We start from the raw sequence: 27,935 nt of genomic DNA on the forward strand, positions 1-27,935 counted from the left end.
ACCATTCCTGGGCGCGCAGGGCTCCCACCGAGAGCTTCCCTGGCAAGGGGACCCTCACCTTCCAGCAATGCCGAGAGCCGGCCCTGCTCCCTCTATTCCCCACTCCTCACACCCTCCAAAACAGGAAAAGAAAAAAATCTCACACAAAATTAAACACCTGTACTCAAGACTCAACCAGGAGGAACAATTCAAAGGCCACGTGCCCGACCACTGAGCCAAGTCCTTCTTTACCCTCAGAAAGCCCTGGGCCTGAGGCCAGCCCTCCGAGGACGCTGGGAAGGGAAGGTCAGACATTAAATGCATAAATAAAAGTGTAACCGGACAACCAAGCGTCCGCTGCCTGTCACTACTTGAGCCAGTTCAGCAGAAACTGGGTTGAATCATATGAGCGTTTAGTCCAGTCCTGCCAGCAGCTGGGTGAGCAGCAGGTCGTCCACGAAAATCTGCTCTGCCTGCCCCCCCCCCCCCCCCCGCTCCCACCCCCGCCGCATAAGCCACTGCGTATAGAGGTAGAAGGACAAAGGAAAGTAGGCAAAGGGCAAATGGGCAGTTTACAGACACGCCAAGGGCTGGGTCCTCAAAGGGCTGAGTGATATGCAAGGGCTGGGGCTACCTGGGCGACAGCCAAAGGGAGTGCCGGCTCCCACGCAAACAGGTTTCTGCGGAGCTGCAGGAGCTGGAGCACCCCTCCCCTTCCTCGCCACATGGGTTTTAATTGCTGAGTCTGCGGACAATCGTGTGCGTAGCGTTTTCAAGGCTCTCAGGGACCCTTTGAGATGACAAGGAAACCCCAAACATCTGAAAGTGACTTTTAGTTAGAAAACTGGACTTCTCAGCACGCTGATTCCTTGAAGAACTCAGCCATGTTTGCAGTGGTGCCATTAGAGAAAGTGTGCCATCTCCATAGCAACTGAAGGGGCCCACACTCCCTGACTGTGTGGGATCCTGTACTGCTGACAGCTTCAAGCTTCCCAGACAGAATTGGGTTCAAATGATGGCTCACATCATGTGCCCACTGTGACGTCAGGGGCCTCAGGTTCCCGTCTCTGCAATGAGACTGAGAGCCTCTCGAGGAGAGTAAATCAGACGAGAAATGCCTGGTTCCACAATAGAAGCCAAATGGTCACAGATCTGCTTCCACCAAACAGGGCCCCGCTCCCCCCAGGACCAGGCTTCCTGGAGCAGTTCCATTCCCACCCCTAAAGGGCCTCCTGTTGGCGCCGCACATGTTACAGCCCCATGTGCCCACCCTCTGCTGACTCATCTCCCAGCGTATGTCTGGGCAAACTGTTGAGGGTGCCCTTCCTGGGGCAGAGAGGCCACGTCTGGTTTGGTCAGTGCTCCGAGGCCCTGCTGTGGCCCCGGGGACCCTGCAGCACTTCCCTGCCCTGAGAACAGCAGGCAACTCCTGGGACCAGGTGAGCCAGGCTTCGGTTCAGTCAGGGGCTGGCCCTGTGCTTACTAGCAGCCTGCTAGCCTGCGCCAGCTCCAGAGGCAACTGGTAGGCTTGCTATCAGTAGCTCCATCCCTGGAAAGGGTTACTGGCTCATCTGCTATTTAATGTGTCAAACCACACTGCGCCTCTCTGGACCCGCAGAGTGTGAACCAGAGGTGGGAGGTGTCAGGTTATAAGATGTCAGAACTGAAAAGGTCCTTTTCCACATCAAAATGAACCTTTCTGCTCAATTCAGTGATTAAATATGCTGTGTATCTGAACAGGAGTCGAGAGCAGGGGTCTCCACCCCTTGCTATTGGGTGGAGTCACAGAGACATGCCCTAGACCTGTAGGTCACAAACAATGGAAATCCATCCTGCATATCAGATATGTACATTACGATTCATAACAGTAGCAACATTACAAATATGAAGTGGCAACAAAAATAATTTTATGGTTTGGTCACAACATGAGAAATTTCATTAAAGTGTCATGGCATTAGGAAGGTTGAGAACAACTGCCCTAGAGGGACCTCCTTACAGGGACCTGTCCTAGAGGGACCTGCCCTAGAGGGACCTGTCCTAGAGGGACCTGTCCCAGAGGGACCTGCTCTAGAGAAACCTGTCCCAGAGGGACCTGCCCTAGAGGGACCTGTGCTAGTGGGACCTGCTCTAGAAGGACCTGTCCTAGAGAGACCTGTCCTAGTGGGCCCTGCCCTAGAGGGACCTGCTCTGAGGGACCTTTCCCAGAGGGACCTGCCCTAGAGGGACCTGTCCCAGAGGGACCTTCCCTAGAGGGACCTGCCCCAGAGGGACCTGCCCTAGAGAGACCTGTCCTAGTGGGCCCTGCCCTAGAGGGACCTGCTCTGAGGGACCTTTCCCAGAGGGACCTGCCCTAGAGGGACCTGTCCTAGAGGGACCTGACCTAGAGGGATCTGTCCTAGAGGGACCTGTCCCAGAGGAACCTGCCCTAGAGAAACCTGTCCTAGAGGGACTTGCCCTAGAGGCACCTGTCCTAGAGGGACCTGCCCTAGAGGGACCTGCCCTAGAGGGACCTGTCCTAGAGGGACCTGTCCCAGAGGGACCTGCCCTAGAGGGACCTGTCCTAGAGGGACCTGACCTAGAGGGACCTGTCCTAGAGGGACCTGTCCCAGAGGGACCTGCCCTAGAGAAACCTGTCCTAGAGGGACCTGCCCTAGAGGGACCTGTCCCAGAGGGACCTTCCCTAGAGGGACCTGCCCCAGAGGGACCTGCCCTAGAGAGACCTGTCCTAGTGGGCCCTGCCCTAGAGGGACCTGCTCTGAGGGACCTTTCCCAGAGGGACCTGCCCTAGAGGGACCTGTCCTAGAGGGACCTGACCTAGAGGGATCTGTCCTAGAGGGACCTGTCCCAGAGGAACCTGCCCTAGAGAAACCTGTCCTAGAGGGACTTGCCCTAGAGGCACCTGTCCTAGAGGGACCTGCCCTAGAGGGACCTGCCCTAGAGGGACCTGTCCTAGAGGGACCTGTCCCAGAGGGACCTGCCCTAGAGGGACCTGTCCTAGAGGGACCTGACCTAGAGGGACCTGTCCTAGAGGGACCTGTCCCAGAGGGACCTGCCCTAGAGAAACCTGTCCTAGAGGGACCTGCCCTAGAGGGACCTGTCCCAGAGGGACCTGCCCTAGAGGGACCTGTCCTAGAGGGACCTGTCCTAGAGAGACCTGTCCTAGAGGGACCTGCTCTAGATGGACCTGCCCTAGACGGACCTGCTCTAGAGGGACCTGCCTTAGAGGGACCTGTCCCAGAGGGACCTGCTCTAGAGGGACCTGTCCCAGAGGGACCTGCTCTGAGGGACCTGTCCTAGAGGGACCTGCCCTAGAGGGACCTGTCCCAGAGGGACCTGCTCTGAGGGACCTGTCCTAGAGTGACCTGCCCTAGAGGGACCTGTCCATAGGGACCTGCTCTAGAGGGACCTGCTCTGAGGGACCTGACCCAGAGGGACCTGCTCTAGAGGGACCTGTCCCAGAGGGACCTGCCCTAGAGGGACCTGCTCTGAGGGATCTGCCCTAGAGGGACCTGCCCTAGAGGGACCTGTCCCAGAGGGACCTGCCCTAGAGGGACCTGTCGAGAGGGACCTGCCCTAGAGGGACCTGTCCTAATGGACCTGCTCTAGAGGGACCTGTCCTAAGGGACCTGCTCTAGAGGGACCTGTCCTGGAGGGACCTGCTGATTGGCCTTTCACCACAGTTCGAGGTGGGAGACTCAAGGAGAAGGAACTCCCATTGTGCAGGTTGGTCAGCCTGGGGGACCAGTGACCTGGAGCCTGAGCAGGGTCTGTCCGGTTGGCCAAGCTCAGGTCCCACAGCAGGGAGTCCTTCCTTCCAGCTATGAAAGAGGAAGCCATCAGGCCCTCTTTACTGTAAGGCCAGAATCAGGCCGTGGTGAAGCCTCCACGAAGAGCTGTTTCCCAGGTCTCGGGGCCTGAGGGTGACTGCTCTGTTCGTGCTCCCCAGACCTCTCTGGTTGTGGCATTGAAGGTCCCACATCTGAAAACACCCTCAGTCCCAGGCAAGCTCGGATGGCTAGTCACTCTAGCAGATGTGAGCCTGTGCGATCAAGGGCTTGATCTCTGTAAGAAGACAATATAAACTGCAAATATAAAACTAGTGCTGTGGAAGGGATGTGTGAGCTAGGGGCTCAGCTGAAGACCTAGCACCTTCAGTCATCTCTGCCGTAGGAAGAGCTTCGGCTGTTTTTGAACCCGGCTCTGGGCCTCACTGGCTGTGTGAGCCTCGGCAAGTGACTTACCCTCTCTGTGCTCTAACTTCTCCCTTTCTACAGCAGGGACACGCATACCAGGAGAGGCTGTGCTGGTCACATGAGATGATGGAGTGACAGTGACAGGCTGGGAGGGCCCCTTCTTTGTCCCTCTCCAGTGCACGTCTGTTGACTGAGTGGATGGAGGGGAGAGAAGCCACTTGGTGAGGGGATGGGCCAGGACACCAGCGGGCTCTTCTCGGCCCACTGACAGGGCACTTGTCCGGGAGATTCTGGCCCTGCTTCCAGGCACGGGGGCCCTGCAGAAGGCGGCAGTCCTCGTCGGGAGACACGAAGCTGCCGCATGTCTGTGCAATTGAAAGTGCCCCTCCCGGCCCAGGGCCAGGCCCAAGGGGCTCAGGAGGAGTGAGGATGAGTATGAAACTGCCAAGCTGTCTGGGACCCGATGCACCTTCCCGGCCCCCATCCCGGGCTCTCGGACGGAAGGGCTGGAGCGGCTGCTTCTCCCCGGTGCTCGGAGGACTGGTGATGAGGCCTCAGGAGAGCGGGCCTAGCTGGGGGCGCAGGGCGGGCAGGAGGGGAGACCCCGGAGGCAGCCCACAGCCCCCACCCTCCGCGCTTCCCCAACGCACACCGCCTCTGGGTCTTTCGGTCTCACCCGCAGCCTCGGGGACACTCCGGCACCCACACGGCTGGCCTGGCCCTCCTGCCTCCTGGCGGCCGGGGAGCGCTGAGCGGGGCCTCCCGCGCCCCGGGCGTGGGGACCGGGGGCCAGGTTTCCGGGCTCCTCAGGCCCCGCAGCGCGTCTGTCCCCCGGAGGCCGGCGGGCTCGGACCCAGCGCGGCCTTCGTCCCGCCCCCGCCCCCGCCCCGCCCCCGCCGCGGCCCCCGCCCCCGCCCCGCCCCGCCCCCGCCCCGCCGCGGCCCCGCCCCCGCCGCGGCCCCCGCCCCCGCCGCGGCCCCGCCCCCGCCGCGGCCCGCCCCCGCCCCGCCGCGGCCCCGCCCCCGCCGCGGCCCCGCCCCCGCCGCGGCCCCGCCCCCGCCGCGGCCCCGCCCCCGCCGCGGCCCCGCCCCCGCCGCGGCCCCGCCCCCGCCGCGGCCCCGCTAATCGGCCTCCCGGCCGGGCCCCGCGCAGCGCCGCTCCCGCCCGCACCTCGGCTCGTCGCGGGGACATGCGGGCCGCCCTGGCCCTGGCGCTGCTGCGCCTCTGCCTCGGTGAGCGGGCGGGAGGGGGCGACCCGGCGGGGACCCCAGCTGCTCGCCGCTTCAGGGCTGGGGGGGGGGGCGGGAGGGGGCGACCCGGCGGGGACCCCAGCTGCCCGCCGCTTCAGGGCGGGGGGCGGGGGGTAGAGAGGGCGCAGAGGGCGCCAGGCCCCGTCTGGCTCGGCTCCCAGCCCGTTGGGGGTTATGTGGCCGCTGCCTGAATTCGAGCGCCCCGGAGTCTGTGTCCCTGACAAGCAGACGGGTGTGGCGAGGAGAGGCCCAGCGGGTCCCCCGGTGCCAGGGGTGGGTCAGACCCGAGGGGGCGAAGGTGTCCCCTGCTGCCCGGGAGCCACCTGCGCCGTGTTTTCTTCCAGCGAAGGTCAACTTCGCCCCCCACTTCTTCGACAGCGGAAACCTGGGCCTGTTCAGCCTCCCGGAGGACACCCCTGTCGGTGAGGAGCCCCGGCCACGGGGCCTCAGGAGGGGTGGCCCTCCTTCCCCGGGCATGGACCCACCAGGAGCCAGTCCTCCAAGCCTGTGCGGACAGGTGCCAGCTGCCCGGCTCCGCCGCTGACTGTGCCCGGAGTTCCCAGGGCTCTTGCAGAGCTCAAGGCTGCCCTGGGGGCCGGAGCCGGGGCCGGGAGACGACGGGCACAGACAGACGGGCCCATGATGGTCTCTGCTGGGCCCAGCTGCCAGGGCCCACTGGCGTGACCTTGAGCACCTGTGCTGACTCCCAGGTCGCAGATCTTTAGGCTTTAAAATGGCCCGAGAGCACCCACCTGCCTGGGCTACACAGAGGGGAGAGGAGGAGGGAGCCTGGCCAGCCACCTGCTCGCAGGCCCCGAGGAGTGACCTGGGCCTGGGGCTCCGCTGCTGAGAGCCGCTCCTGCTGCCTGAATGGTGCACCACCCCCTCCCCCACCCCACCCCACCCCGCCCCGCCCCAGTCTGGGCTCAGCCATCTGGTAGTAGAGTGGCTGGGGCTCCACCGTCTTCCTCACATCACAGTGGGAAGCAGCCGCGGGAGGCCGCAGCCCTGCCGCCCAGGCTGGGCCTTTGCTCTGAATCGCATCTTCCCTGTGAAAACGGGGATCCTTGCTCTGAGCTGCTGCCAATGTTAAGAAAAGCTGGGCACTGGGTTCCAGGCCTCCTGTGTCGCCTTCCAGGCTCTCACGTGTACACGCTGAATGGGACAGACCCTGAGGGCGAGCCTGTGTCCTACCACATCAGCTTTGACCCCAGCACTAGAAGCGTCTTTTCTGTTGACCCCAATTTTGGAAACATCACCCTGATCGAAGAGCTGGACCGAGAGGTATGGGGAGGTGTGTGGGTGCAGCCTGTTGGCATGGAGACCAGCATCTGTGGTGAAAGGCCCCCCGAGATGGTCCTTGGAGAGGTCCTATAAGCCACAAAAACTCGGGCTGACCAGGACTGGTTGCATGGTCTAGGGGTGGGTCTGAGTTTGGTAGAACTCTACCCTCTGTACCCTCGAACCTGCAGTGACAGGGCAGGGCCTCCACACCAGCTGGCGGGCCTGGCTGTCGTCCACAGAACCTGACCTGTCCGTGGGCTCCTGCCAGCTCGGGTCAGATGCAGCCACCACCAGCCCTGGGCCAGGGAGAGAGAGAAACCTCAATACCCTTCCCCCCTGAAGTCCCGCTGAGTCTTGGGGAGTGTGAGACACCACAGACCTGGCCCTCTGCAGCCTGTGGGCTGGGGAGAGGCTTGGGGGAGGCCAGTGGAGTGAAAGGAAAGGGAGAAAGGAATAAAACTTTCTTCCTGGGACCCGGCACTGCGTCTCGGCGCTCTAGCTGGGGAACGTTTTCTGCTGGCTCCTCGGCAGTCCCTCTGGGTTAGGAGAACCCGTGTGCAGAGCCCTGAAAGAAAGTATGGCCAGAGGCAACTTTGGGGCACCCAGCCCTGCTCCAGCCTCTCTCAGGGGAGCAGGGAGGGCCCCCCAGTCTCGGCCTCTAGGGTGTGTATCTCCTGAACACTCAGTCCTTGTGCTTCGCAGAGGGAGGATGAGATCGAAGCCATCATCAGCATTTCTGACGGCCTGAACCTGGTGAGCAGACATGGGGGCCAGCCCCTGGCAGCCCGCAGCCTGGGCCTGAGCAGTTTCCCCTTCCCACCTCCCAGAGGGGGGACTCCCTGCAGTCCTGCCCCATGTGTCCCCAGGAGTGGCTGTAGGAGAGGCTGCAGGGAGGGAGGCCGGTGGGAAGGGGCAGGGAGGGAGAGAGCCAGGCTCTCCAGTGTCTCCTGGAGTCTTTCCCATCTGCCTCCTCCACCTGTTCTTGGCTCTGCCACCTCTCACCCACGCAGAATTCCTGGGCCCCCGAACCCGCTTCTCCCTTCCTCCTTCCCCACAGCCACACTCTCCCAGCCCCCACCACGCTGCTTCCCCCAATCACAGGGGCTTCCTGCCTGCAGGCTCCCAGACCCCCCCCTCAGAGCTGGGCCAGGGCCATCTAGAACCCAGGCCTGGCCAGGACCTGCTCAAGAGCACTAGCAGCTGCCCCACCCCCAGGAGAAAACCCAAGCTGCAGCCTGGCATTCAGGGCCTCCCTGTTGGGCGCCCTTGGCCTCGTCCCCCCTTCCACATTCTCCCCACCAACATCAGCCACATCTACTGTGTTCTCTGAGCTCACCAGGTCCCTCCTCCTGCGTTGGCATGTGGTGTTCCTTCCCTCTCGTCCTCTCACCTGACACACTGCTGCGGAGCTTACCTCCCCCTCCGCAGCGAGGCGCCCTGCTACCCACCCCTAGGCTGGTTAGATGCCTCTCTGGGCCCCTGACCACAGCATCCTGCACTGTGCACCCGGCCCTCAGGAGGCACTGACCTGGGCAAGGTGAGCGTGGTGTCCGGGGTCAGGCCTGCACTCGGGCAGCACCCGGGGTGCCACTGCCATCACCGAGTGTATCACCACCTTCTTTTACATGCTGGCCTTGGCCCTGCCATCTCATTTTGCAAAATACACACCATCAGAATGTATCTTCTGCCTCTGAGATGGAACATAGTGCTTGGCACCAAATAGTTGCTTAATAATAATGTTGCATGAATGAATAAAAGAAGGAAGGAAGAAGGGAGGGGGAATAGAGGGAGGGAGGGAGATGGGTAGAGACATACCTGGGGCACTAGGGGCCACTGTCCCTTTATCACCCAGAAGGCCTCACTGCCCCAATTCCTGTCCCATTTGCCCCTCCCTAGGTGGCAGAGAAAGTCGTGATCCTGGTGACTGATGTCAACGATGAGGCACCCAGGTTCCTCCAGGAGCCGTACACTGTCCAGATTCCTGAGGTGAACTTGGGCCCAAGGCAGGGCCCATGCATTCCTGCCCCAGACCCTGCCTGCCCTTTGGGGCTGCCGTGGCCTGGCCCAGGGGCCCTGGCACTGAGTCAGGGGCCTCCCTTGCACCCCCCCCCCCCCCCACACACACACACACTGCCATTCCTCACACATGCATTCCCCACAAAGGACTGTTCGCTTACCATTTTCCAAATCATAATGTATGTTTATTGTGGAAATGTGAAATAAGTAGAAAAGTAAAGAGAAAAGAAGTTTCCATTAACACTAGCCAGAAAATAGACACAATGCATTCGTTTTGGTGGGTTAAGAAAAAACGAACTGTAAGTTTCATCGAATCTGAATAAATATTCACTTATGGGATGTTCCAGATGACTTCTCAACCATTCCTACTGGCAAGGTGGCAAGGCATTTCCTTAGACTTTGTTCTTACACGTTTTTACAAAATTCAGAATCAGTTTTTGATCATTCTACATTTAGATATTTTTATCTTTAGAAAGTTTTGTTAGATAATACAAAATTGCTATTCTCACTCTAAAAAAAAAAAAAGAAAGAAAGAAAAAGTTTCCAGACCAACCCAAACCCCTCTAGGTTGAGACTGCATTGCTAAATTTTGGTGTATTTCTTTCCAGCTGTTTTTGTGATTATTGGATTTATTTTCTGTGTGTTTTAGGTAATTGGGGCTATACTAAGCATGCTTTCTGTATACTTTTTTTCCATTTAATTCATAAGCATTCCCCCCCTTACTGTTAAAGTTTGCATAATTACCATTTTACTAGTGTCTGTTAAGTGAACATTGCACCATTTATGGAACTGTTCCTTTATGTTTAGACTAGAGGCCTGGTGCACAAAATTCGTGCACTGGGGGGAGGGGTCACCTTGGCCTGTGCCCTCTTGCAGTCCGGGAGCCCTCGGGGGATGTCCAACTGCCCTGGAGGTGGGAGAGGCTCCTGCCACCACGGCTGCGCTCACCAGTCCGGTTTCTGGTGCACTAACCACCAGGGGGCAGCTTCTGCATTGAGCGTCTGCCCCCTGGTAGTCAGTGGGCATCATAGTGACTGGTCATTCTGCCATTCGGTCTATTTGCATATTAGCCTATTATTATATAGGATATTTAAGATACTTTAAATTTTTTCTGTAAGAAACATCAAATTCTGAACATAACAGTTCTTTTTCTCTATTAGAATAATTTCCTAAAGATACAGGCCAAGATTTGGAATTGTTAGGTTGGAGAGTGAATGCCTGAGTGTTGCTGCTTCTTCAGGGTGAGGGAGCTGAGCTTTCCTGATGGGGGTGATGTGGGCGAGGTGTCTCCCTAGCCCTGCCACACTCAGACTTTCACATATTTAAGCGTTCGCTTCAGTGGGAGAAAGATATTTTATTTTGGTTTTCAATTGTATGGATTTATTCCTGGTCATGTTAATTATGTCCATGTTTATTAACCCTTTTCTCAGTTCATATTTAAGCAGCTTATCTCCTTGGAGTCTTAGTTTTCCTCTTTCTCAGAGGCTGTGCTGGGGGCTGGAGTGGGGGTCTGCTTGCTCCTCCCTTTCTCCTCCTTCTCTCCACCCGCCCAGCCCCCCTGATGTGCCCCTGCCCAGGGCTCCTGGGTTCATCACCCCCTTCCCACCTCTTCTTAGCCCTTCACTCTCCTGACCCACTTTTCCATGACCCTCCGCACCCCAGCTCCCGGGCATCCTGCCCCTGTCCCAGGCCTAACCCCTGTGGCACCCCTCAGGACACACCCGCTGGGAGCAGTATCTTTGAGGTTCGTGCTGTGGACAAGGACACGGGCTCTGGAGGAAGTGTCACCTACTCCCTGCAGGTGAGCAGGGCACACGCGTGTGTGTACCAGGGGCAGGGCTGGCGGGGACCAATGGCTGACCCTCCATCACCAGGCCTTAGGTCAGTGCCTCTACTAGTCCCCAAATTGTCAGAAATGACACATCAGATCCTATGGATTCAGTAAATGCAGGGGGCGAACAGACAGGTGAGCACATGAGGGGCTGGGCGGAGGCTGTCTGCCCCAGACTCCCCCCTCCCACCTTACTCTGAATTGGTTGATCTCCAAGACTCGTAGTTTTTCCCCAAAACCCTTCCCTAGGAGAAGCCTGGGCACTTAATACCCCCTCACCCCGCCCCCCTCCCCCCCAGAAGAAAGCTCCTGCGCCTGGAGCTGCCAGTAGGAAAGGGCAGAGGGCAGCTCTTGGCTGTGAACCCCAACCTGTCCGTCCGTCCATCCATCCATCTCTCCATGTTGACTCACTTTCTCTTACAATTTTCCAGGCAACACAGCTTGGTGGTTAAACACAGGTTAGAGGGAATCTCTTGGGATCCTCAGGTGCTGGAGAAATGTAACCATTTCCCACTCGCGGGCCTTCCAACATCCCTGATGCTCCCAGCTCACCCCTCGCGTGTGAGGTGGGGAGATGGAAGCACCCTCACTGGCTGCTGTGCGGATTAAATCCTCATAAAGTCCCACAACAGCTCCCGACACGGAGGCCCCTCTCTCAGACGGGATCGTCTCCTGGACCCTCGCCCACCCCAGGCGCTGCCTGGGACTGGCCCCCACGCTCAGCTGGTCGGGTTTGAAGACCCCACCTCTCTAGGGGGTCTCTATGCTGACACCCCCCCCTGCTGGGACCTGCAGGCCAGGTGCACCAGCTGTTGCCCAGATGAGCTAAGGCCTCTGGAAGGGCCCCTCTTGGTTCTGACTGAGGGAGGAGCAGGGGGAACCCAGAGCCCTGTCAAGGGGGACCTGGAGGCGAGAAGGCTGAACTCCCAGCCGAGGCTGGGGTCCCTGGGACCCAGGACAGTGCAGGCCCTTCCTGAAGCAGAGCCGGCACCCTAGGCCCGCCGGTCCCCCCGAGACCAAGTGGACCCTCACCCCTACAGAACACGCCGGCCACCCAGTTCACTGTGGACCGCCTCCGCGGCGTGCTGCGCCTCCGGGCAGGGTCCGCCCTGGACTACGAGAAGGCCCAGGCCCACTTCGTCACGGTGGTTGCCCAGGTACCAGGGAGGAAGAGGGCATGCAGCCCTTCCCCAGCCTTTGCCAGGGAAGCTGCACTCGATGGCAGCGGGGTTCATCCTACAGCAGACCGGCAGTTTGGAGAGCAGGTGTCTGGGTTGGGAAGGCGGCCGGGCGTAGCTGCAATGTCTGCTGAATGGACCCCACACAGACATGGACGTATGCTCCAGGGCTGCTGGAGGCTGTGGGCTGCCGTGCTGTCCCCTCTGGGGGACAGACAGGCCAGGTCCCCTCCATAGGCCTGGAGACTCACATCCCAGCACGACCTCAGCCCTGGTCTCTGCTCACCCCCCAGGCCTGCACCCCCCTCCAGGTCCGCATAAACCCCAGGCCCACTCAACTCCCAGGCCCTCACACCTTCCAGGCTCACCCTCCTGGCCATTCACCCCCTAGGCCAGCACACCCTCCAGGCCTGCTCCCCCCCTCCCAGGCCTGCACCCCCCTCAGGCCTTCTCAACCCCAGGCTGACCCCCCAGGCCCACTCACCCCCCCAGGCTCATCCCCCCAGGCTCACCTCCCAGGCTCACCTCCCAGGCTCACCTCCCAGGCCCATTCACCCCCCAGGCCTGCTCACCCCCGGGCTCACCCCCCAGGCCTGCTCACCCCCAGGCCCACCTCCCAGGCCCCCTCAACTCCCAGGCTTGCTCACCCCCCAGGCCTGCTCACCCCCGGGCTCACCCCCCAGGCCTGCTCACCCCCAGGCCCACCCCCCAGGCCTGCTCACCCCCGGGCTCACCCCCCAGGCCTGCTCACCCCCGGGCCCACCCCCCAGGCCTGCTCACCCCCGGGCTCACCCCCCAGGCCTGCTCACCCCCGGGCCCACCCCCCAGGCCTGCTCACCCCCAGGCTCACCTCCCAGGCCTGCTCACCCCCAGGCTCACCTCCCAGGCCTGCTCACCCCCAGGCTCACCTCCCAGGCCTGCTCACCCCCAGGCTCACCTCCCAGGCCTGCTCACCCCCAGGCTCACCTCCCAGGCCTGCTCACCCCCAGGCCCACCCCCAGGCCTGCTCACCTGGCCTTCCTCTGTGTGACCAGGTACCTCTTGGGGCCTCGGTGTCCTGTCAGCCTGTCCCTGAGGCCTCAGTCCTCATGTCCAATGTGTGGTGTGGGGCCTGCAGCTCCGCAGGGGCTCAGAGCAGCTGCTTTTCCCCAGGGACCACCGGCCTCCCCGGCCCTGCGCTCAGGTCCCCATGAATGCCCCCCGCCCGCCCGTGCCGGGTATGAGAGCAGGTCACTCCATCAGCTGGGCTCTCCCTCCAGCAGGGCCCAGTCAGACTCTAGTGGGTCCAGGAGGGGCTGAGGGTGGTTCCTGGCTGGAGGGGGTGTGTGACTCCCTCCTTTGCCACTGTCCAACGTGACCTCCCGGAGAGAGAACTCTTCCGAGAGCCAGACACAGCCAAGCCCGGGCATCGGCTCATCCCCAGCACTCTCCGAGAGGGGGACTATCTTGGGGGCGCTGGGGGGGGGGGGGAGCAGGAGCAAACAGCACTCAGAGGGCAGCTCCCCCACGCCAGAGGCAGGAACCCATGCCACCAAGTCTGTCAGCCCGGAGCCCAGCCTCTCTGCTCCCGGTTCCTCCCCAGGACGGCGGCGGGCGGCTGAGGGGTGCAGCTGCGGTGTTCTCGGCCACCACCACGGTCACGGTCAGCGTGGAGGACGTGCAGGATGTGGGCCCCGTGTTTGTGGGCACTCCCTTCCGCGGCTGCGTGTACGAGGACACCATTCCAGTGGGTGACTGCCTCCCCTTCTTGGTCCCCCCCGCCCCCCCACCCCCCACTCTGCTCCTGAGGCCCTGGGTCCTGTGGAGGCACTGAGCTCCCCCCGGGCCTCGCACTGAGCTCCCCCCGGGCCTCGCACTGAGCTCCCCCCGGGCCTCGCACTGAGCTCCCCCGGGGCCTCGCACTGAGCTCCCCCCGGGCCTCGCACTGAGCTCCCCCCGGGGCCTCGCACTGAGCTCCCCCCGGGGCCTCGCACTGAGCTCCCCCCGGGGCCTCGCACTGAGCTCCCCCCGGGGCCTCGCACTGAGCTCCCCCCGGGGCCTCGCACTGAGCTCCCCCCGGGGCCTCGCACTGAGCTCCCCCCGGGCCTCGCACTGAGCTCCCCCCGGGCCTCGCACTGAGCTCCCCCCGGGCCTCGCACTGAGCTCCCCCCGGGGCCTCACAGGCTCAGGGCAACAGGTGTGTTTGCCTCTGGAAGCCTAAGGGGAGGAAGCAGGTGCTCCTGTGCGGGCACCAGGGGTGCAAGACTGTGCCAGGCATTCTTCCCTCCCTCACACTCAACTCAGACCCTCCCAGAGGTCTGCCCTGCGAGGCCTGCCAGGAGGCTGGGAGGGAGGTGACAGCCTTGGTTGGGGGTCTCCCCGCACCTGTGCAGGAGGTGAGGTGCTCCTGTGCCCCCACAGCCCCCGGCCTGGAGCCTGGGCCCCTCAGTTCGCTGCCAAATCACGTGACCCTTGTTGGACATCACACAGGCTCAGCTCCAAGGCCCACCCCAGGCGTCTCCCCACGTGCGGCTCTGATCTCAGTGTTTGGGCTCCTTCTGCCTCTCAGGGGAGGCACCCAAACCCCAGCCTCACAACCGCCCTCCCCGAGCCATCACCATCCACCCCCCCCCACCCCCGCCCAGCACTGACTTATCCCTCTGCCTGAAACATGCCCTCGCCCTAAGGCCCTTGCCCCCCTCATATCTGGGTTGAGGGGGGAGCCCCCCTCCCTGCTCCCACGCTATGCACCCCCTCATGGACATGCCCTCCTCCCCAGACCACAGCTCCAGACTTCCAGGGCCGGGGCTTGAGGCCTCCTGTGGGATTGAGCTGCCTGCCCCATCTTCACTTCCCCAGTTTTGGATGATTCTTGACCTTGTAGAGCAATGGAAACCCTTACTGAGGACAATTCCCATGCCAGGCCCAAGCGAAAATGCCCCCCTCCGGCTGGGCGCTGGCAGGAGGGGGGGGGAAGGGGGGAAGGAGGGAGAAGTGCCAGCCTCCTCCCCACCCCTCCCCGCTGGGACTGGCAGGTGTGGGGGTGTCCTCTGTGCTGCTGAGGAGAGAGCACAGAAGGGGTGCCAGGCCAAGGTCAACAGGGCTTGTCTAGCTGTGCGCCCGGGCCACACCCTCAAACAGCACCCTGATCCTCCCTTTACGTGGGACCCCTCTGTGCTGGCCGCTCCCACCAGCCTCCTGCCTCCCCTCTGATACCTCAGAGGCAAAGCATGGGTGAGAAGAGGGGTGACGCTGGAGGTGGGGGCAGGGCTGAGGGCTGAGTGGGGGATGTGGGGAAGGAGGCAAAGTCAGAGACGTGTGGCTGAGAGTCCCGGCAAGGCCAGCGGTCCTGTGAGCTCCCCAGAGAGGAGGGGCCCACAGAGGCTGGAGGCCAGCTCTATCGCTGGGTGAGGCCAGCACCTCCCCTGCCTGACGGGGCAACGTCTGGGGTGGGGCCCCAGCACCACCCCAGCTCCAGCCCCTGCTCCTGTTCCCAAGGGCTCTGAGGTGCTGACAGTGGTCGCCATGGATGGAGACAGGGGCAAACCCAACCGCCTCCTCTACAGCCTCGTGAACGGTGAGTCAGGGCACCTCTGGGGACAGCACCGCGGCGGCAGCTCTGACCCTGGGCAGCCAGAGCACGTTCCCAGCTCCTGGCGCCCAGTCGCCACGGGCAGAGCCCAGTGCGGAGGGCAGGCCGGCCTCAGTGGGCAGCAGCCCTTGCCTGTGGCCTCGGCCCGCCTGGCATTAGGGCCAGGTGCAGGGAGAGAAGCTTTTGGGTGGGGAACTGAGAACAAAGGGTGGGCAGATTCATGTTCCTTTTGTTCCCAGAAAGGGGCCTGGCCCTGAGCGGTCGGCCTGGGGTCAGCCGGCCGGTAGCATGTGGGTTCTTGACTTCGTGCAGGAAAGATTTCACAACACAGGCCCAGGTGACTGAGGCAACGTTTCTTAAAGCCGGACGGAAAACAAAGGGTTTCGCATAGAAGACGCAACAGGAGCGCCCGGCTGGCTCTCTGGGGAGTCAGAGGAAAGGGGGTCTTGGGGTCAGGTGGAGGGGACTAGCCTGGGCGGAGCTGCCACTGCCCATGGCGCCCCAGGTTGCAGCCTCGTGGGGTCCCTCAGAGCAGGACTGCTTGGCTGTGGGGAAGGAGAGGGGGCGGCAATGGCGGCGGCTCCCTGGGGGGAGCGCTGGGCCCTTGGTCTTGGGGGTTATTTCTCTCGCAGGCGGGAATCTGAGGGGAGGCCTGGGGAGGGTTCCAGCAGAACCGTCACCAGTCTCCAGGTGGGCTCCTCCAGGGCCGTGGTGGCCTCCGATGGGTCCGTGCCAGGGCAGGGGTGTCAGGCATCACAGCTGGTCCTGGCGCCGCCCACCTGGTTTGGCGGCTTTTCTGGGCCTGGAGCTGAAATACAGCCGAGGTGTCATCTGTGGGAGATGCTCTCTGCGGGAGGGGCCTGCGGGGACTGCTCTGCGGGGGCTCAGCCAGGGCCTCGGGGCCCTGCTTGTGCCTGGCTGCGTGGGCCTGCCTCACCCTCACCCTGAGCATATGCTCGACAGGGGCGGCGACATTCCTTACACTCTTTCAATGCTGTGTTTTTCTAGTACTCTAACAATTTTTGGCCTAGAACATATACTTGGATTAATAAGTTAAATGCATGGTGATATGGCATTTTCCTAGGACTAGCCCTGTATATGGATGGGGAAGCTGAGGCTCAGAGCGCCAGGCAGGCATCCCGAGTTCCCACCAGGTTTGGACCTGAGTCTGCGCTCCTTCTGCAGAGGGCAGCAGCTGAGCAGGTGGGACAGCTCTGGGGGCCACTGAGCCCTCAGGGGCTGGTCCCAGTGGGCAGCCCTCCCTCGGGTCACCACACCTAAGCCTGAGCCCAGCGGCCACGTCCGCAGCTCTCACTCAGACACCCTGCTCCTCCAGCCCCTCCCCAGGATGTATGTGCCTGGATGCACACGCCCCCTCAGGCCCTTCCCAGGCCCACAGGCGCGCGACTGCCCACTTCACACCTGCACAACGTGCCATGCTCCCCTCTTTCCTCTCTTCTTGACTCCTCTCCCTCCCCTCCTCCCGTCTCTTTTCTTTCGCTCTCTCCCCTTTTCCTCCCCTCCCCCTCCTCTCCTTCTCTTTATCCCTCTGAATCTGTCTTTCGATTTCCAGTGCACATGCATGCGCATGCGCACACAGGCGCACGCAACGCAGTGCGCGTACACACGTGCACACACACAGTGCGCATACACACGTGCACACACACAGTGCGCATGCACACACACACAGTGCACGTACACACATGCACATACACACACAGTGCGCGTACACACATGCACACACACAGTGCGCGCGCACACATGCACACACACAGTGCGCGTACACACATGCACACACACACGCAGTGTGCGTACACACGTGCACACGCACACGAGCGCACACACACAGGCGCACGCAACGCAGTGCGCGTACACACATGCACACACACACAGTGTGCGTACACACATGCACACACACACAGTGCGCGCACACACATGCACACACAGTGCATGTACACACATGCACACACACAGTGCACACACACACAGTGCGCGTACACAGTGCGCGTACACACATGCGCACACAGTGCGCGCACAAACATGCGCACACAGTGCGCACACAAACATGCGCACACACAATGCGCACACACACACAGTGCGCGTACACACATGCACACACACACAGTGCGCGTACACACGTGCACACGCACACGAGCGCGCACACACACAGACACACGCACACATACACTGTCCCTGAGACAGGCAGGGTGCAAGGCCCTGGGCGCCCAATAGAAGTGAGTTCCAGTCCCCGCGGCCCCTGAGACAGCCCCACTCGGTGGAGGAAACTCTGAGCTTGGCCTAAGGAGCACATGGGACCCTGCCTGGCAAGACTCCCGGGCCCGTGCGTGCGGCCAGCACTGCAGGGGCGTCTCCTCCCACAGGGAGTGACGGTGCCTTTGACATTAACATGACGTCTGGAGCCATCGTGGTCACCCAGAGCCCCGCCCAGCTCCGGAGAGAGGTGTATGAGCTGCACGTCCAGGTACTGGCCTTCCTCGCCCTCTGGCCCCGGAAGGCACCTGAGGCCACGAGCCCTGCCAGGCACTGGAGCCCACTGGGCCTGCCTGGGCTGGGAGGGACGCGGAGGAGGAACAGGGAGGCAGAGCCAGCAGCCGGGCCGATACAGAAGGCCGGCTGGACTGGCAGAAGTGAACCAAGTGCAAATAGGAAGGAGGAGAGTCCACAGAGCATGCGAGGCCCTGGCTGTGAGTGTGGGAGAGGAGAGGAGAGGATGGTGACACCGGGCGTGGCCAGCCGGGACGGGGAGCTGGACCAGGACAGGCACGAGGAGTTTGCTGCGCAGGGAAAGCCAAGTTGAAATATCCCAAATGCAGGCAGGTTTAGGATTTAAGGAGCATGCACATGAACGGTGGCTGTGAGAGGGAGGGCAGAGATCGCCAGAGGATGGCCTGGGAGGAGCCATCGGCACAGACACAGCTGAGGGGCACCCCCAGCTCAGTGAGGAGGGAGCAAGCGAAGGAGCTGCCAGAGGATGGAGGGGACTGCAGAGCAGGCCCTTCGGGGGGGGGGGGGGGGGGGACACAGAGCTTTCCAGAACGGGAGAGTGCGGAGCGCCTCGCCAGTGTGGGGGCAGCGAGTGTCAGGCTGGGATGGTGAGTGGGAGCAGGACATGGAGAGGTGCAGGCGCCAGAGAGAGGAGAGGTAGGAAGTTGCAGGTGGACAGAAGGGTCCTAGGAGGGAAATGTTCGATGGCTAAGACCAGAGCTCATGGAACTAGGGGAAGAGGCTTAAAGGGGCTCACACAGTGTTTGCCACACGGTTCATGAGGCGCCTGTGGCCTGGGCCCCGCTTGCAGCCTGCACTAGTATCTATTACTGCTTCTCCCCTCCCCCAGCCGCTCCCCCTGGCCCAGGGACCCAGGACAGACCATGGCAGAGCTGGGGTTCGAACCCTCTGGCTGCAAGGGGGGATTCGTGCATGAGGTAGAGAGAACACTGACTGCAGAGTCCGACACACCTGCTACTCGGTCGTTGTGACTCCAGGCGCTGCCCCCTCCCCACCCCCACCTCACCTGGCCAGTGGCTCAGTCACGGCACCGTGTGGTGTCTCCTGTGGCCGTTATAACAGAGCAAGCACGTCACACTCAAAGGCTAGCACGGCCAGATAAACAAGGTGTAAGTGGATGTGGCCGCAAAAAAACAAAAGCTTCAATTTTCATAGAACCGTAGGTTTATTTTGACAGAGACATGCTGAATACAAAGGGCTGAAATACTAGTAAATGAGTCATTGTTTACATAAAATAACAGAACATTTTAATAAACATTAATATTTTTTCTTGAACATTAACTTACCAGACACTGAATAACGGCACAAATTAATAAGGGTAACGCAAATAAACCTATTTTTCTTGTTCTCCAAAAGCGAAATATTTCCTGTTGCACACACCCAACAAGTCAGTCCAAGTCTAATGATGTGGCCATCAGCTGCTAAAATATTCGCTGCTAGTGTTAGTGGTGAGAAATGGTGCGCCTTAACATAAGGCACGTAAGGGAAATGAATGCAACACAATTGTAGTAATCAGTCATTAGCAGACATTGTAGTTTGTTATTAATAATTGTGTATAACAGGATATTGTAGAAATTAAGTTATGAAGTATTTTTAAAAATATATTTTATTAATTTTTTAGAGAGGAAGGGAGAGGGATAGAGAGTTAGAAACATTGATGAGAGAGAAACATCAAATCAGCTGCCTCCTGCACACCCCCCACTGGGGATGTGCCTGCAACCAAGGTACATGCCCTTGACCGGAATCAAACCTGGGACCCTTCAGTCCCCAGGCCAACGCTCTATCCAGTGAGCCAGACCAGCTAGGGCTGAAATTTTTATTAAAATGTTTCTTACATACCATTATATTGGCTGGGCCGCAAAAATATTTGTTGTGGGCCCCATGCAGCCCGCGGGCCACGAGTTTGACATGCTTGATGTAGATGATCACAAACCTAGAAGCTTTGAAAAACACATGTTCCTTGATCACAGCTTCTGTGGGTCAGGAGTCCAGGCTCAGCCTAGTGGGTCCTCAACTCCAGGCCTCTGGGCCGCCATCTAATCTAATCGCCAGCCCGGACTTGCTCTCACTGGAGGCTTGGAGAGGAGGCCCCTGGGCTCACATGGCTCTGGTCGGATTTCCTTCCTTGTGGGCTGATGGGCTCAGAGATTGGCTGCTTTCTAGCTGTTGCCAGAGGTCGCCCTTAGTCCCGAGACACAGGCTTCTCCGTTGTAGCTGCCTGCTGCCCTGAAGCAACTGGGAGAGTCTGCCAGCAGACGCTGTTATAACCTCTTGTGATCTAGTCACTGAGTGGTATCTCCTCACCCCCGTCACACCCTACCAGCTGGTGAGTCGCTAGCTAAGGAGAGAGTGAGGGATGACCGCCGCGAGGTGGGGCCATGCAGCCACCTCGGGGTCAGCCTGTCCCCGCACCAGACACCTGTCCCCATCCCAGGTGACTGAGGTCAGCGCTGCAGGGAGCCCCGCTGCCCAGGCCACGGTCCCCGTCACCATCAGGCTCGTGGACCTCAACAACCACCCACCTACATTCTATGGGGAGAGTGGACCCCAGACCAGGTTCGAGCTGTCCCTGTCCGAGCACCCGCCCCCGGGGGAGATCCTGCGAGGCCTCAAGGTCACTGTCAGAGACTTGGACCAGGTATGTGGCTCTGCCCTCCACCCTGTCTTCCTGAGAATCGCATGGGGCCAGCGCCCCAAACAGGGTCTGCATCAGCCTTCGCTGCTTGTCACAGGGCTTACGGCCACGTGGGAATGGAACAGGGGAGGGTAACCGAGAGAGCGGTGGGAGAGTGGCTAACGAAGACTGATTGGCTAGACATTCATGATCAGTTAAAAAGTTAAAGTCAAACAGAAGCACCGCCTGTCTGCCTGGCCCGGAGGGGTCTGTGAACGTGGCCTGTGGCCTCCTGTGCCAGCGCGGGGTGCGGCCTCGGATCCTTGGGGTCCTCACAGCCCTTAACCCTCCAGACAGGTCGCCTCCCCTTCAGGAAGAAGGAAATCTTGCCTCCAAGGCTGAGGTCGGGAGGCTCCTGGCCCAGGGCTGCTGCGTGTGAGTTCTGTTCTCATTCACCGTCCTTGTTTCCTCTCCAAACCTCCGCCCAGGGTGCCAATGCCAAGTTCGCCCTGCGGCTGGTGGGGCTGGAGGACGCCTTCCGCGTGGTCCCGCAGACAGCCCTGAAGGAAGCCCAAGTCACAGTCCTCGCAGAGAACTCAGCCGCCATTGACTTTGAGAAGTTCAGAGTGTTAACCTTCCAGGTATGGGAGGCTCTGCGCCATCCCCACGGAGCAGGCGGCCCTGGGTGCATTTCTGAGGCCCCTGTGGCCCCTGCCCCTCCTTGTCCTACTCTCTCTCTCAGGCCCTCTGCCTGGGCTGCTGACTTGGGAGGGAGAAGAAGGTGACATGAGAGCCTCCTCCTGTGGCCACACAGCTTCTCCGAGTCTCAGGCCTGCACAGAGGGCCAAGGGGAGACTGCAGTGGGATGTGCATGTTACTAGGTGGAGAGCCCCACTGATGTGGCTCAGTGGATAGAGCGTCGGCCTGGGGACTGGAGGATCCCGGGTTTGATTCTGGTCGAGAGCACGTGCCTGGGTTGCGGGCTCGATCCCCAGAAGGGGGCATGCAGGAGGCAGCCAATCAATGATTCTCTCACACCATTGATATTTTTATCTTTCTATCCCTCTCCCTTCCTCTCTGAAATCAATAAAAATACATTTAAAAAAATAGGTGGAGAAAGAAACACTACTTGTCACAATGCACCTTCTCATATACATTTGACATCTATCATCTATTCTGATAAAACTTTAGCAAAACATGAAACATATTCCTTTGTATTTGCAATTATTTAAAACTATAATCATGCCCTAACCGGTTTGGCTCAGTGGCTAGAGCGTCGGCCTGCGGACTGAAAGGTCCCACGTTTGATTCCGGTCAAGGGCATGTACCTTGGTTGCAGTCACATCCCCAGTTGGGGGTGTGCAGGAGGCAGCTGATTGATGTTTCTCTCTCATCGATGTTTCTAACTCTCTATCCCTCTCCCTTCCTCTCTGTAAAAAAATCAATAAAATATATTTTAAAAAAAACAAAATAAAACTATAATCATAAACAACACCTATTATACATAAACATGTAAATAATATATATTAATAAAAATAAAAAATACTTTGTTGATATTATTTAAATTATTATAATTACTTATAATTATACATACGCATTCAGAGCCAGCATAATTCTTTTTTAAAATATATTTTTATTGATTTCAGAGAGGAAGGAAGAAGGAGAGAGAGATAGAAACATTAATGATGAGTGAGATTCATTGATTGCCTGCCTCCTGCACATCCCACACTGAGGATCGAGTCCACAATCTGGGCATGTGCCCTGACTGGGAATCGAACCATGACCTCCTGGTTCATAGGCCAACGCTCAACCACTGAGCCATGCCGGCCAGGCGAGCCAGCATCATTCTTAAAAGTGGAATTCTAAAAGCATTCTATGAAGCCAGAAACAAAACATGGATGCCTGCTATAACCACTATTACTGGAATAACATTATTCCTGGATAAAGAAGGGAAATAAGAGGTATAAACATTAGAAAGGAAAAGATAATTTTATCATTTTTTAGGTGATATGATCATTTGTTTAGAAAAACATAAGAGGAATTGAAAAACAGTCAGAAACACAGCAAAGTTGTTAACATGATTGGCTACAAAGTTAACACACACAATTCAGTATTTTCCTACATACAAAAAATAGCAATGGAAACAATAGAATAAAGGTTTTTCTTTCACAAAAACAACTAGCAGAAAAATTTTCTAGGAATTCCTATAACAAGAAATAGGGTACATCTAAATGACAAAAAATGCAAAAATTTAACAAACAGATGAAGAAAACCCTGTTAAAAATGCCAATTCTCCTTAATAAAGAATCCAATGCCACCTCAATTAAGTCTTATCTACAATTTCCTTCAGAGAGGTGGTGAGGGGACTCGAAACCATCTGGAGAAATAAATATATAAACACTAGGGACCCAGTGCATGAATTCGTGCACTTTGAAAGGAACTGTGTGCCTCGAGGCTGCGGTGGGCACAGGGGCGGGTCTCAGCCCATTCTCCATGGCCCTGCCCAGCCCCGATTGCCCCTTGGGAGCAGGGGGAGGTGGAGAAGCCCTCGAGGTGATCAGGGCTGGCCGACGCCATTCACACCCGCTGATGCTGCTGAGTGATTGGGACCAGTGCTGGGCGCGGGCAGTGGGTGTGAGTGCAAGCTGGGCTGCACCAGCAGCAGGTGCAAGCATCGGTGGGACCGTGGTGTGTGGGAGCAAAGAATTTTCAGTGACCGCTAGAGCTGGCCCTGATGACAGTGACCAGCAACCCCGCCTTGATCTGGCACCCCTGCTCACCTGCTCCACCATCCCGCCGCGGCTGACGCCTGCCATGTTCCACATTCTGCTGCCTGCTGTTGATGCCCACCATGTTCGGCACATGCCCACCATGTTCCACACGTGCCCCCTGGTGGTCAGCGCATGTCATAGTGACTGGTTGTTCAGTTGTTCCACAGTTCGGTCTATTTGCATATTAGGGTTTTATATATATAGATAGGTGGGAAAACTCAGAAAGAAAGAATGAGGCAGGAATTTGCTCTAACAAATATTATATTATAACATAAAGCACACTAAATTTTAAAATTGAAACTAAAAAGGGATATGCAAATTAGAGGAACAAAAGAAACTGGCAGAAATACCAGTGAGAACTATAAGAAAGCTGGTGGTGCCAGTTGGTGAGGGAGTGATGGAAGCTTTACAGGTGCCCCCTGCAGGTGGCAGCAGGAATAGCAGCCGAGAGTCAGAACTGAGAAGAGGCAGGTGGGCCTGGGCCAGGCTGAGAAGAGGATCAGCACTGACAATCCCTCCTTCTCTCCCTCCCCAGCTCCTGGCGACTGAGGTGGACACAGCCGAGAAATTCAGTGCCACCGCGGATGTGGTGGTCCAGCTGCTGGACTCCAACGACAATGCCCCCCAGTTCACCTCTCCCCACTACGTCGCCAGGGTTCCCGAGGACGCCCCAGGGGGCTCCACCGTGGTGGCCGTCAGGGTGAGTTGGGGACTAGTCCCAGGATGGGATCTGGGTGGGACTCCCGGAAGGAGACCTTATGAAGTCCGACAGGCCCAGGCTGCAGCCTGAGTTGCCGTTCTCAAGAGCCTGCCCTTGGACAGGCCTCCAGCCCTCAGGGAGCCTCCAGGTTTCCTTCTTCACGATGGGCTATAGTCCCAGGACTACAAGGGGACATGAGCGTGAGCCCCAAGCTCAGGCACAGGGCCCGCCTCCTCCCCTCTCACTGACGAAGAGGAGGAGGGTACACACCTTGCAGATCTATGCCCTTTGGGACCTCACACTGGAGACCCCCTGGGCTCTGGGCAGCCTCTGTCAGTTTCCACCCGAGCCGGGCAAACCTCACCCCCTACTTTGCCCTTGAAACAACTCAGAGCTGCCACTGTGCCCACACAAGGGGCAGGTGCCGTGGAGTGCTTTCTCTTCCAGGCTGTGGATCTGGACACAGGCCCCTGGGGGGCAGTCACGTATTCCATCTACGGGCCCGGGGCAGACCTGTACGTAGACCCAACCTCAGGCAAGGCCTTGGGCAGGGCCTGGGAGGCTGAGGGCGGACAGGTCTGTGCCACAGTCAGGAGTGAGCGGGGGAGGACAAGGCCTGGTTTCGGAGGTGAGCACACAGCAAGGTGTGGAGGGAAGCAGAGACCTGAGGCAAGCTGTGGGGCTGAAGAGGGTAGGCGCCCTGATGGCCGGGAGCTGAGGCCCTGACCTTAGGAGCCGCCAAGTAACTGGCCAGAGGCTGACAGTGGCAGGAGGGGCATGTCTGCAATTTGGTCCTTCAGTTGGATGTCGGTGGTGGCATAGTGGGTGGATCTGCCTCCCTCAGTGAGACTGCAGGGATAGGGAGCCTTAGAGGAGCTGCATGGCCACAGGCACGCATGTCCGTGTGTGTGTCCATGTGCCCATGTGTGTGCCCACATGCGTCCACATGTGTGCACACATGTGCATAGGCATGTCCTGTGCACACCCTGCCTGTTCTCTGTGCCTGGCAGCTTTCAGGTCCACTCCTCCACGGGGGTCATCTGCACGCAGCCCTGGGCCAGCCTGGATGCCGAGGCCACCTCCAGGTACAGCTTCCATGTAAGAGCAGAGGACACAGGGGGCAGGCATGGCCTGGCCAAGGTGACCGTCTTGCTGCTGGATGTCAATGACCACCCCCCCCAGTTTGGACAGAGCATCCAGGAGAAGACGATGGTGCTGGGGACCCCTGTGAGAATCAAGGTGGGCTTCAGGCAGCTCAGTGCCCCTAAAGCCTTGTTTAGCAGCTGCAAGAGACAGTGTGGCTAAGAATCTATTTTAAAACTAGAGGCCCAGTGCATGAAATTCATGCATGGGGGGGAGGTCCCTCAGCCCAGCCTGTACCCTCTCCAATCCGGGACCCTTTGGGGGATATCCAACTGCCTCTGGCAATCAGGGACCACTGGCTCCTAATCACTTGCCTACCTGTCTGCCTGATCACCCCTAACCCCTCTGCTGCCTGCCTGATCACCCCTGACCACCTCTGCCTGCCTGATTGCCCCCAACTGCTCCCCTGCTGGCCTGATCGCCCCTAACTACCTCTGCCCTGCCCTGCACCTGGGACCCACCCAGGATTTCCTCTTCCAGCTGGTCGCAGGCACCCGGGACCTGGGCTCCCTCCCTCTGGCTGGCCACAGGCACCCAGGACCCAGGCCGGTTTCTCCTGGGCTGGCTGCAGCCTCAGGTGCCCAGGACCACAGGGTGGGCGGCTTGTCCCTCTCCTGGGCCACAGCCTGGCTGGTCCCCATTCCTCTCTCATGGGCTCATTTGTGCCTGGCTGGTCCCCATTCCTCTCCCCAGTGTGGAGTGTCTGAGCTGTTACAGTGTGATGGTGTGAGGGCGTGATGATGTGAGGGTGTGACGACCATTTGCATATTAGCTCTTTATTATATCGGGTACCATATACTGAGTTCTCGCTCTGGGTGAGGGTTTTTAAAGTACCTGCTAGGTCCCTACCCTCACCTCAACCCTGAAATACCCCCGGGAAACAGATGTTACTGCGGCTCCACCAAACAAAGGGTGGAGTCTAAAAACAAACAAACAAAGGCCCCTCCAGGGGCTGTGCTGGTGGTGCTGGTCCCACAGCAGGTCGCAGAGCCACGCTCTGCCCCCATACAGGTTCCCCTGAGGAGACGTGTGGCCTCTGACCCCAAACCCGGCCTTCAGCTCCCGCCCTCACAGTCTGTCCTCAGACCCGCCACCTAGTATCCCAGCTTTTGTTTTTCAACAGCACCTGCTTCCAATAGCTCTGAGCGTGATATGGCAGGCACAGGTGGGGGCCCTGGCAGGGCACTGGCTCACAGTGGGGCACACACTCAATTTCTCTCCCGGCTCCAGGCCACTCAGTGGGTCAAGACCTGTCCCATCAGCTCAGCAAGCCCCGTGTGACGGGGCAGCTCAGACGGGACACAGCATTGCCCTGGAAGCCCAGCCGCCCCTCTCCCTGTGCTCAGGCCACAGACCTGGATGCAGAGGCGCCCAACAACCTGGTGGACTACTCCATCCTGCACGCGGAGCCAGCCAGCGTGTTTGACATCGATGCACGCACAGGAGAGATCCGACTCAAGAGCTCCATCCGCTCCCTGGACGCCCTGTGCAGCGTCACACACAACGGGGACTGCACGTGGGCCCTGGAGGTGCAGGCCAAGGACCGCGGCTCCCCATCCTTCAGCACCATGGCCGTCCTCAGGATTGACATCACAGACGCCGAGGTGGGTGTGAAGCTCGGGTGGGGAAGGCTTTGAGGGCCTCTCAGGCCTCGCTGCAACATGACCCAGGGAGAGACCATCTCCAGCTGCCTCCAAAAGACTCAATGCTAGGCCGGCTTCTTTGCCATCAAATACACTGGCTTTGGATCAGGTTGAAGTCCTAGTTTCCATACTCACTAATGGTGTGACTCTGGACTTTGCCAGGCCTCCTCTTCCTTTTCTGTAAAATGGGAATAATGCCTCCTTGTCATGGGTGTTGAAAGCAGAAGTGAAATCATTATGTATAGTTCTCAGGTCAGTGTCAGAAAAAAAGTCACTCTTTTAGGCACTCCTGTCACATTTAGGCAGGTGTGGCCCCCATAATCAAAGGTAAATTATATCCTACTCTCTGGGGAACAGAGTCCAGATAATGAGAAGGTCTAGATCTGAGAGAGGGTGTTTGCATCATGCTTCCTCTGGGTGCATTTCCTGGTGAGCTGCATGCATTGTGTGTTGTTCTTTGGGTGCATTTTTCTGGGACGAAGCCCACAGTGCTCATCAGACTCTCAAGGGAGACCTGGTGTCAGTGAATTCAAAACCATTGGACTTCCAGGAGCTCGTGACCCCACTCTGTCCTCCAGGGTCCAGCCGGGGCCACTGAGTGAGGTGGCTCTCTCTTTCAGACGCTTCCCCGGAGCCCCATTGACACCTTCCTGACGCAGACCAGAGATGACCCTGCGAAGGCTGTTGGCATGCTGGCTGGCGCCATGGCCATTACTGTGGCCATCACCGCCCTTGTGTCCGCTGCCACCTTCTGGCGCAGCAAGAAGTCCAACAGGGTCCTGCCAGTGCGGCGTGTGCTTCGCAGGCGGCCCTGCCCTGCCCACATCAAGTGGCTGAAGTGCAGTAGGACCAAGGCTGCAGCCAAGTTCGTTCTCAAAGAGGATCCCCCCAGTGAGAGCTGCAACAGCAGCCTGGGGAGCCCCCCACCCCCCAGAGCCCCAGTGCCCCCTCCTCTACCCAGAGTGGCACCCGGCCCGGGGGCAGCACCCTGGACTGTGCCCACAGTCTCTGGCTCACTCACCTCTCTGCAACCTCAAGGGTCACCCAAACCCAGCACCTCGGGAAGCCCCATCCAGTCAGCTCTGGTCTCTGAGCTCAGGCAACAGTTTGAGAAGCGTAGAACTGACAAGGTGCACTTTTAGAGTGCAGCCCAGAGCCCCTCTCCCCCACCTTCTCTCCCCCCTGCTCCTTAGGGTCACCCAGTTTTGTATGATGGTATAACCCCCATATTCAGGG

General features: G+C 59.1%; 1 protein-coding gene across 1 annotated transcript; it reads left to right on the forward strand.

The window, feature by feature from the left end:
• Positions 1–5,301: 5,301 nt before the first annotated feature.
• On the forward strand, positions 5,302–27,876 carry CDHR1 (cadherin related family member 1). Its single transcript, XM_081104434.1, has 17 exons — positions 5,302–5,404; positions 5,767–5,844; positions 6,561–6,706; positions 7,409–7,459; positions 8,603–8,692; positions 10,437–10,544; positions 11,612–11,710; positions 13,314–13,457; positions 15,209–15,287; positions 17,684–17,784; positions 20,263–20,466; positions 20,931–21,083; positions 23,749–23,913; positions 24,361–24,428; positions 24,924–25,152; positions 26,403–26,660; positions 27,320–27,876. Exons 1-17 carry the CDS (start codon positions 5,362–5,364, stop codon positions 27,839–27,841), a joined length of 2,538 nt encoding a protein of 845 aa, XP_080960560.1. The 5' UTR covers positions 5,302–5,361; the 3' UTR covers positions 27,842–27,876.
• Positions 27,877–27,935: the final 59 nt, after the last annotated feature.

The sequence above is a fragment of the Myotis nattereri genome (genome assembly GCF_964212035.1).
Source record: "Myotis nattereri genome assembly, chromosome: 13".
Taxonomy (NCBI): Eukaryota; Metazoa; Chordata; class Mammalia; order Chiroptera; family Vespertilionidae; genus Myotis; species Myotis nattereri.

Excerpts from the sequence above, each read along its gene's own strand:
- CDHR1 (XM_081104434.1), top strand. The coding sequence starts at position 5,362 with ATGCGGGCCGCCCTGGCCCTGGCGCTGCTGCGCCTCTGCCTCG. Across the intron at positions 5,845-6,560 it reads CCCGGAGGACACCCCTGTCG|GCTCTCACGTGTACACGCTG; the intron begins GTGAGGAGCCCC and ends GTCGCCTTCCAG. Across the intron at positions 13,458-15,208 it reads TGTACGAGGACACCATTCCA|GGCTCTGAGGTGCTGACAGT; the intron begins GTGGGTGACTGC and ends CCTGTTCCCAAG.